At 34.7% G+C, this 10,284-nt stretch overlaps 1 protein-coding gene across 1 annotated transcript; it reads right to left on the minus strand.

Annotated features, from left to right (window-relative positions):
- Nucleotides 1-5,040: 5,040 nt before the first annotated feature.
- LOC111381884 (stromal 70 kDa heat shock-related protein, chloroplastic-like) lies at nt 5,041-10,070 on the minus strand. The gene is made up of 8 exons (XM_023005733.1): nt 9,366-10,070; nt 7,711-7,963; nt 7,310-7,389; nt 7,036-7,178; nt 6,858-6,956; nt 6,556-6,745; nt 6,067-6,465; nt 5,041-5,784 (listed from the first exon to the last, which is right to left on the minus strand). Exons 1-8 carry the CDS (start codon nt 9,918-9,920, stop codon nt 5,386-5,388), a joined length of 2,118 nt encoding a protein of 705 aa, XP_022861501.1. The 5' UTR covers nt 9,921-10,070; the 3' UTR covers nt 5,041-5,385.
- Nucleotides 10,071-10,284: the final 214 nt, after the last annotated feature.

The following is a 10,284-nucleotide window of genomic DNA, read 5'->3' on the forward strand; positions in this document are numbered from 1 at the left end:
AGGGTGCGGTGGTGGTGACTTTTGGTGGCGTGCGGTGCTACTGTTGGTGTGTTTGGTGGCTGCGATCGAGGTCGTTTTCTAGCGACAGTGGAGGTTATTGGTTTCGGAGTTTGGTGCGTGGTGGTGTGGTTACTGTGACGGTGATTTTGCATTGACGTGGTGTGGGTGGTTGTTGTGATGGTGGTTTTGCATACCGATGAGATGAAAGTGGTCGTGGCAGGTGGTGATTGTGGGTCGACGGGATGGGAGGGGGTATTTGTGACCAATAAATTGGTTTGTGACTTATAATTTATTAATTTGTGACCATAAAATTAATTGTGACCAATTATTTTGATATAATTTGTGACTCACAAATGAATTGTGACCAATTAAAATTTTGATTTTGTGACTAGTCAGTGAATTGTGACCTAAGAACTTTTTTATTTGTGGGCGATAAATTAGATGTGACCAATAACAATTTTGATGTCGTGACCGATCAACGAATTGTGACTTATGAAGTTTTTGGTAGAAATTTTTCGATTTGTGATCAACGAACAAATTGTGACCTATAAAATTTTTGAATTGTGACCGTAAAATAATTTGTGACATAAAAATTCTGATTTGTGACCAAAAAATAATAAGTAACAAATTAAATCGTTAATTTGTGATCAACGAACAAACTGTAACCTATAAAATTTTTGAATTGTGACCGTAAAATAATTTGTGACATAAAAATTATGATTTGTAATCAAAAAATAATAAGCAACAAATTAAATCGTTAATTTGTGACCAAATTATATAAATCTGTGACCTAAATATATTTAATTACTAAAATAATTAATTAATTAATTAAATTATAAATTATTTTTTAATAAAAATCTGATTTTTGAAATTTGAAATTTGTTTTCTTTTTTTTGAAACGTAGCATAATTAATCTCTCATTTATGAAATTTTCCCTTAATAATTATAGTTGTACTTTTATTGGGTTTATAGGTTAACAACATTATTGGGCTGTACTCTATGCATATAAGCTATTAATTTATGACTTTTTACCCTTTTTTTATTTAATAAAAAAATTATTAGAAAAAATTATAATATGTTAAAAAAACTCTATAACTTAATATTATTTTTTGAAAATATATATTTAAACAATAATTTATTATTTTAGTATGAGTTTCTAGTTGATTTTAAGTGACACGTTTTATCTTTTAACAATTTGTTACTTAATTATTATTTAACCTTTTATATCTTTGTTTTTGGGGAGGAAAATTGAAGTTTGAAAGACATACTAACGTATCCGTTATCGAAATTTGTGTTCTTTTTAACTATATTCTCGTATCTTATATTTTTAATAATAAAAAATTCGACACTTAGATACATACCCGTACATGTACTCGTGTCGGAGATCATAGCTACGAGAAATGTTTTCATTTGTGTCATTTATTTATTTTGCTTCATTTGTATACAATCATGATGTACGATAGGATTCTCTCAGCACAGGCCTTTTATTATGAAGGCCAAGAAATTGTGCACAGGACATACTTCACTGTACATTGTTTAGGTGGTTTTTGACCAAAAACGTTGGCGTTGATCACCAAAATTTGACTTCAACAACCTAATATTCATTTTTTCGTTAAAGAATGTGACAGAATTATTTGAATTGATATGTTGGGAATTAATTGTTTCAATGGTAATTGAACTTATATTTATATTTTTTATTGCTCACTAAAATTTAAAATTTCGAATTTTGATTATTGAATTTTAAAAAACATTATATATTACTCACTGATATGACTTTTGTCTCAAACTTTTAACGGAATATATGACGTGGCTAATGGGATGCACATGTGACGTCTCATCACACCGTTAAATTTTGAGATAGTCAAATTTTTCCACTAAACTTCAGAAAACATCTTCTATTGCTCACTAAACTTGAGGTGGTTGAATTTTGGCCATTGAACTTTCATAAAGTCGAACTTTGGCCATTAAACTTAGAAAATAATCTTTTATTACTCACTATAAATTTAGATTTAATTAAGCATCTGTTTATTTTCTTTTAAAACAAATTTATTTAATTTTCATACTCATTTTTAATCACACATTTATACAATAAAATATTACACGTAAATTAAAAAAATCAACTTTTTGACCACACATTCTCCAAAAAATCATTATTTAAAACTCATTTTAAAAAAATGGCCATCAAACAGGGGGCCTAATATTTATTGTTAAAAGTCGAATTTAATTTAATTTTAACAATAAATATATTGTGTGTTTCATTACAATTAGTAGTCACTTCCTTTGCATAGCTTTGTAAGCATCATCTATATCGCCAGGAATTATTACTCAATTATACAATAGTTAAATTTAATTTTAATTTATTTTTATGGAATTTTATGTTATCATCATCACAATATTTGAATTTTGCAATGAAACATGCAATGGATTTATTGTTAAATAAAATTAAATCCAAATCATAACAACGAATTTTAATTAAATCCAAATTTATTGTGAGCAATAAAATATGTTTTGCAAAGCTGTGCAAAATTGCAATAAAACAGACAATATATTTATTGTTAAAATGAAATTAAATTTTAAATTCGAATTTTAACAACAAATTTTAGCCCTTGTTCAATGGCCATTATTTAAAAAAAAAGGAGTTTTAAATAGTGATTTTTAAGAGAATGCGTAGTTAAAAAGTTGAAAAAAAATTGAGTTTACGTTTAAAATATTTTATTATATAATTATATGGTTAAAAATAAGTATGAAAATGAAAAATTTTGTTTAAAAGAAAGATAATCAGACTTAAATAAATCCAAAATTATTGTGAGCAAATTTTAACTATATCAAAATTTAGTGGCCAAAATTCGATCGCTTCAAAGTTTAGTGAGCAATAGAAAATATTTTTTATTTAGTAGCCAAAATTCGACTCTTTCAAAGTTTAACGATGTGACCGGGAGCCACATGTGCATTCCGTCAGCACATCATCAATTCTGTTAAAATTTTGAAACGAAAGTTATATCAATGAGTAATGTACAATATTTTTCAAATTTTAGTAATCAAAACTCGACATTTTAAACTTTTTAGTGAGCAATCGAAAATATAAATATAAGTTCAATGACCATTGAAACAATTAACTCCTACATTAGGTATGCTCTGGTAACTGTGCACTCTGCCTACTATTTGGCAGATTTTCAGACCATTACCACTAATTTTATGATTATTCAAATCTACATAAATCACAGACTTGTTTCCACAAATGCACGTTTCTCCATCTCTGATAAAAGTATGGCCAATCTCCATCTGAGACCCTATATAATTCAGCAAAAATTTTACCCTAAAGCATCTTGAAAATTTTCATTCTTACTCTCCGGTCAACATCTTCTATTACTACTAGGCCCCACACATTTGTATGTATGCATGCTCTTCTTCCTTCACTGGAAATTGCTATAGATATATAGTGGATACAGCGCCACCACAAATTATCGGTATATTAGTCTTCTGAGCCAAGAAAAAGTTCGTCCGAAGGCAAAAGAAAATGAATAGTTATTCCAAGACCAGATACTTGAACACCATAGATTCATCAGTTCTTCTTTCTCCCTTTGAAGAAATCCACAAACCCGATCTTAACACTAGCCCAAATCAAAGTTTTGAATCAGGGATTAAAACCCATGATTTCTCTTCAGATTTGGAGGATGAAAATGCCACTGGAAAGAGGTTTGGTGCATTGAAATTGAAAAGAAATGGTTCAATTTCTTCATCATTCCCACTGGGCTCAAAAACAGAAAGTTTACAATCTGCAGTGAAAAGGGCTTTCTCATTAAGAAGATCTTCATCTGTTTCTGAAAGATATTGCAGGATCCATGACCAGTATGTTGCACTAGCATCTCCACTTGATGATGACCTTCAATTTGTCAGTAACAGCAAGAAAAAGAAAAACAGGGGTGGCAAGATCTTGAAGGCCTGTAAGCGCATTTTTGGACTCTAGAGAGAGAAAGAAAGATGTGATTTTTATTTTTATTTTTTATTTTTTAACAATAATGAACTTGTTTTTGCTGAATAATTCAAGTTACTGTATTAGTATATCTCAGTTTGTTTTAGAAACAAATTTTGATGGGCATTTTTCTCAGCTTATTCTCTTTTAAGTTTTAACATTGTTTTTTGCTCAATTAATTAATATATTTGTTGGTCCAATAAAATGATAAGCCTACTGCCATTCTCACAAATCGCAAAGGATATTTGAGAAGCAGTTAAGTTAGATAACATAGAGAAAAAATGAATTATAGAGAGAGAGAGAGAGATTGTTCCTCTAGCTTATGCACTGTAGACTAAACTAGAACAATCTTGCTACATTATATCATAGTTTACACTTCGAATTACCGAATTATACTCGACACAATCTTACATCATCTTTCACATCTTACACATTTCAATATTGCCACATCATCCATCTATCAACAATAATGTCTAAGTTAATGTAGAAAATAGTTCAATTGAAATTTGAAACACTTTTACATCATAATTTACACACAAGCATAAAAAGTAAACACTACTACTTGGCAAAGTACAAATGCTTTGACTTATTCTATATCTTAACTACTGGTGGAGAGGTGAAATCAGAGGGTTCCTTGGTCCTGGTGAAATTTGAAAAATTATTTTTTATATTTTATGTTTAAATTTTTTTACTAATTAAATTAGACCCCACCCACCCAATTATAGACCTAAATCCGTCACAACAAAACATTTTCGTCGCTCTAAGCTTATGCCCGCTCCCTACATTCCAGCTTTGAATCATGCTTTATATCTTCCCTCTTTCTTGTTTCCATTGACTTGAAGGTTAAAATAGAGCTCCAACTATACAACAATATCGAGTGCCAAAACATGTCAACTACTCAGGCACGGGCACTCGATATCGTTGTATTTCAAGAACCTAATCAAATCTATTCAAAAATAATTCAAGATGATGAAATACTAAGAATATATTCAAGATTAGAAAGGAGATCAACACCCAGTAGGAAAAAACCACATCAAATTTCGTAAAATAATCTCCATTTAGCCCCCTTTAAGATGAACATCTGTCAAATTATGACACGAGAAATCCACTTATGAAATCAAACAAGGAGTGCAGTACAAACCTAAAGGAAAAATTGAAATGCAAAATTTATAGCAAATTGCCATATGCAGCATCCCGAACTGTTAAAAAATACAATTAGACGCACCTGGGGGCTGATAGTATCCAGTTTGGCTTAGAAACCTATTTAAGCACTTTTAATCTATACTCATACCTAAATTTCCTCCACCCTTCAATGATTAACTCGGACAAAAATATATCTTATACATGATGGAAGGGGAAAAAAATTGAAAGTCGGGATGATGATAAAGCTCTGTATCGATTCCCGTGCTACCTCACTTGCTGTCTGTGAAATCTGCATCAATGACGTCTCCTTCGGGTCCCTTGTCCGATGATTCCGAAGGGCCTGTTCCACCACCAGGAGCTGGGCCGGTAGCAGGTGCTGCACCGGGTTGATTGTATATGGACTGGCCAAGCTGCATCACTTCCTGATTCAGGGCTGTCATAGCATCCTTCATGGCTTGGGTTGAACCTCCTGAGATGGCATCCTTAAGCTCTCCAAGTTTTGCCTCGACCTTCTCTTTGACTGGGGCAGGAACTTTATCCCCAAGTTCCTTCAACTGTTTCTCTGTCTGGTAAACAACCGAATCGGCCTGATTCTTGGTATCTATGGCTTCTCTCTTCTCCTTGTCTTCCTTGGCAAACTTTTCAGCTTCTTTGACCATTTTCTCTACCTGCAAAATTACAAATTACAAATTCAACATAAATCAAAAGGCAAATGGTCTTTTTGTAACAAAATAAAACCCCATTTAACAAGCAGTGTATATGCACCCTCATATGGTGGGTGGCAGCTTCCTCAATATAGTCATCCACTAACTGCTGCAAACGAGCCATATATTTCGTGGGAAAATGGTCTATTTTAAATCTCAAATTATTAGCCCATCACTGCTCAGTACCCAAAGGCATGCACTTGCATAGAGGTTTCTGTTGGTTAAAATATCATCAAAAACTCGTACCTCGTCACTAGGCAATGTGCTAGCACCAGTAATGGTGATATCTTGCTTCTTTCCAGTTCCTTTGTCAACTGCAGCGACAGACAGGATGCCATTAGCATCAATGTCAAATTTTACTTCAATTTGAGGAACTCCACGTGGGGCAGGTGGAATCCCATCGAGACGGAAGCTGCCCAAAGATTTGTTGTCCCTAACAAATTCTCTCTCGCCTTGCAGGACACTAATTTCCACACTTGTCTGACCATCAGCAGCCGTAGAGAACACTTCTGATTTTGAAGTGGGCAATGTTGTATTTCTTGGAATAATCTTTGTCATCACACCTCCAAGAGTTTCCAGCCCCAAAGACAATGGTGTCACATCTAGAAGGACAATATTACTGACATCTCCAGCCAAAACACCAGCCTAAGCAAATAAGGTAGATAGATAAGTATTAAAAACAAAGTGACCTATAGAAACCATAGGTGTTCAAGAATGCTAGAAGTGGGAATAAACCTGGACAGCAGCTCCAAGGGCCACAACTTCATCAGGATTGACTGTAACATTGGGGTCTTTTCCAGTCAGCTTCTTAACAAGTTCCTGAACAGCTGGAATACGGGTTGAACCACCAACTAGGATGACCTCATCTATATCACTAAAAGAAAGTTTTGCATCCCTCAAGGAATTTTGGACAGGTGTTTTCAACCTTCGAAAGAAAGATAAAACCTTTGAGTCTCTAACATAAGCTTTCATTAAAAAGGAGGCAATAACTTCAAAAGTTGATAACTGTCTTAAAAGCTGCTTTCAACTCCCAATACCTGTCAAGCAAATCAGAGCATAATTCCTCAAATTTAGCCCGTGTAAGAGTGGTTTCGATATGTTTGGGGCCATCTGCTGTGGCAGTAATGAAAGGCAAGCTAGGCAATAGAAAGAAGACTAATCAGTATAAAATGCAAGCACGAAATTCCAAAAGCAGTTATAAAACTACAAACATACCTAATATTAGTCTGCGTTAAAGATGATAGTTCCATTTTAGCTTTCTCTGCTGTCTCAGTCAGACGCTGAAGAGCTTGTTTGTCCTTCAAAAGATCAATTCCTTCATCTTTCTTGAAATTTGTAGCAAGCCAATCAACAATTCTCTGGATGATAATACATACATGTGAAGCAATAGAGCAATCGGAAAATCTCGTAATAAACATGAATAAAAAGGTAAGTTATAACACCAGCAAGTAATAAGTTACTTAGAAAAATCTGCAAAAGGAATACAGACCTTATCGAAGTCATCACCACCAAGATGTGTATCTCCAGAAGTTGACAGCACCTCGAACACACCATCACCAACCTCAAGAACTGCAATAACAGGAATAAAGATAAAGGATTATAACTTCAGCACGCCCAAAATGTGATGCTTTTAAATCTCAAAATGTTTAAAAACATTAAATCAACAATCAAGTCGTACATATCAGCATGTGAGAAAATACATAGCCTAAGGTCCAAAAAAGCAGTAACTGTTAATTAGTACAAAGGTTCAGGAAACACTTGGTACCGAGGTTCCAGAACTATAGCATACTCATTCTATTTAAGGGAGTACAAGAATAGTAACAGTGAGATCACAATTCTGAAAATTAAGTCAGCACCAGAGGGGTAAATCAGCAAAGGCAGTCTTCATACCTGACACATCAAATGTTCCACCTCCGAGGTCAAAAACCAGAATGGTCTCATTGCTTTTTCTTTCGAAACCATAAGCCAACGACGCAGCAGTGGGTTCATTTATAATCCGCAGAACTTCCAAACCAGCAATACGGCCAGCATCCTTGGTTGCAGTCCTCTGGGAATCATTAAAGTAAGCAGGAACGGTTACAACAGCTTTAGTAACCTTGTCGTTCAAGAATTTTGATGCATCATCCACGAGTTTTCTTAAAACCTATAGGAGGAAGATAGAAGAACCATTAGATGAACTTCGTATGATGTGGAAAACAATCAAGAACATGAAGATCGTCCTTGAAGAAGACCTTTCTATAAAATAAAATAAAAATGCAATAAATCACCTCATCAATTAAGTGCGAACAAACATATAAATCAGATGCAATATGCCTCAGTTTTTGTATGCACCACTAGACGCAAACTACTACGGAGTTGAGCAGCAAGCCTGGAAGGTGCAGTGATGATTGATCTTAGAGAAGGACTTCTTAAAAGGCAAAATCATATAACCATTATATATTTCCTTCGCTTTAAGACTAATATCCAGTGTACAAGCATACACTTCCGTGCTTACATATTTTGCATATCATAATAAATAGTTCAGTAAGCAGATATGTCAACCATGGTCCACAGAGACTCCTGTTAAAGGTCTCAGAAACAGAACTAGCCAGTTCTCAATTGGGACCTATTACAATCGCAACAGCCACTTTGGCAGGTCAAGATCAGGGGCACTCACAATCTACTAGGAAGCAACGCAGTTTTTAAAAATACGAACACCGTACAGCCCCTTTTAATTTCTTATTTTTTATATTGTAATGTAAATTTGTTTTTATTGATTCCAGCGTGAAGATAGGTATACAGTTGTACAAAACCAAAAAATAATTCCGGACATGTCTCATTGGGGTTTCTAAGACGTGTCGATGAGTTGTCAGTGCATCTCAACAATCAGAGTTAATTTTAAGGTAAAACTGTATTAAATGTAATTCATTGTTGCAGATGTAATGTGAGAAACAAAAATTTTATTGCACTAAAATCTGTACCAACTCCATGACTATCCACCTCAATGGAAAAAATAAGGCTCATCAGCTATATAGTAATGCTATTTGTACATAACTATGTACAGATTCATGATGTAGATTATATTAACTGTGTTCCTCCTCTTTCCTTATCCCCTTCCCCCTCCTTGGTCAAACAGCATTACTCTCGCCTAAATAACTCTAATCAAAACAAAGTGACATAAAAAATGCACTCTCACGTTTATCCAATTCCAATTTTCTGTTTTAAATGCACATCATTTATGCAAAACCCTTCAACTTTTCAGATTAAACAGCACTTCATGCATAAACTGAATAAAAAAGCTCATATAACAAAACACCAACTCTTACTACCCAATTGTAACTCAAAAACTAAGCAGACGTACATACCCCTGAAACAATAAAAAATGAAGAATCCGTTAAAAATCCACTTTCTGAATCTGAAAATGGTAAATTGCGAGTTAATAAATAAATAAAACACAGAACCCAAACCACTAGAGGGACCAGAAAACCATACCTGAACATTAATTATATGAAATGAATAGTTAATGCTAAATCGATGAAGTAAATTGCAATTTAAAACATATATACCTGAGCCGATATTTCCTCAGCAGCAAATTGTTTTCCAATGGCAGGGCACTCAAGCTTAACGTTCCCATTCTGATCCCTGACCACGGTGTATGAAACCTGCTTGGACTCCTCATCCACCTCCGACATTTTCCTACCGATAAACCTCTTGACAGAGAAGAAGGTGTTCTCGGGGTTCACCACAGCCTGTCTCTTTGCAATTTGCCCTACCAGCCTATCGCCACTCTTACTATAAGCAACTACAGAAGGCGTGGTCCTCTGCCCCTCAGCATTAGTCACAATGGTCGGCTTCCCTCCCTCCATTGCCCCAACTGCAGAATTCGTAGTTCCAAGGTCAATTCCCACAACTTTTTCCGCAACAACACGGAACGGACCCACACCAGGGTTTCGACGGAAACTGCTTCCGACCCTATTCTTCATTTTGAGTCCAAATGATACCGTATTATTCAGCCTTCTTCCCAAGAATACTGTTTTGCTCGGATTTCTACTAGTTACATTTGAGGTAGCAAAGTGAGCGGTGGCACCCAGAGCATGAATTTGAGCAGTAGAGGCTGCCATTTCCGTCTTTCTAATCGGTCAAACTATCAAATCTTACTAATTATATATATATCTATCAGTGTAAGTATATGTAGATACAGAAACGTAGAAGAGCAAGAGTAGGAAATGGAAACCCTAACTCATACCCTTCAACTTGGGATTGCAAGGAGAAGAAGATAAGGGGCCGGGTTTATTGTGTAGTTAAGGCAGAGTGAGGGTTAGGTGAGAACACGTGGACGGATCCAAAAGCTTTGATTTCATATGTGATGGGGATTATTAGCCGTTGGATCGGATATATTTGGGCCTGGCCGAAGGAATTGATTAACGTGAATGACTTGGTGAGGCCCAATCTGAAATTCTATGAGTCGGAGCCAGACCCGCTCAT

The sequence above is a fragment of the Olea europaea genome, chromosome 3 (assembly GCF_002742605.1).
Source record: "Olea europaea var. sylvestris chromosome 3, O_europaea_v1, whole genome shotgun sequence".
NCBI classification, from domain to species: domain Eukaryota; kingdom Viridiplantae; phylum Streptophyta; class Magnoliopsida; order Lamiales; family Oleaceae; genus Olea; species Olea europaea.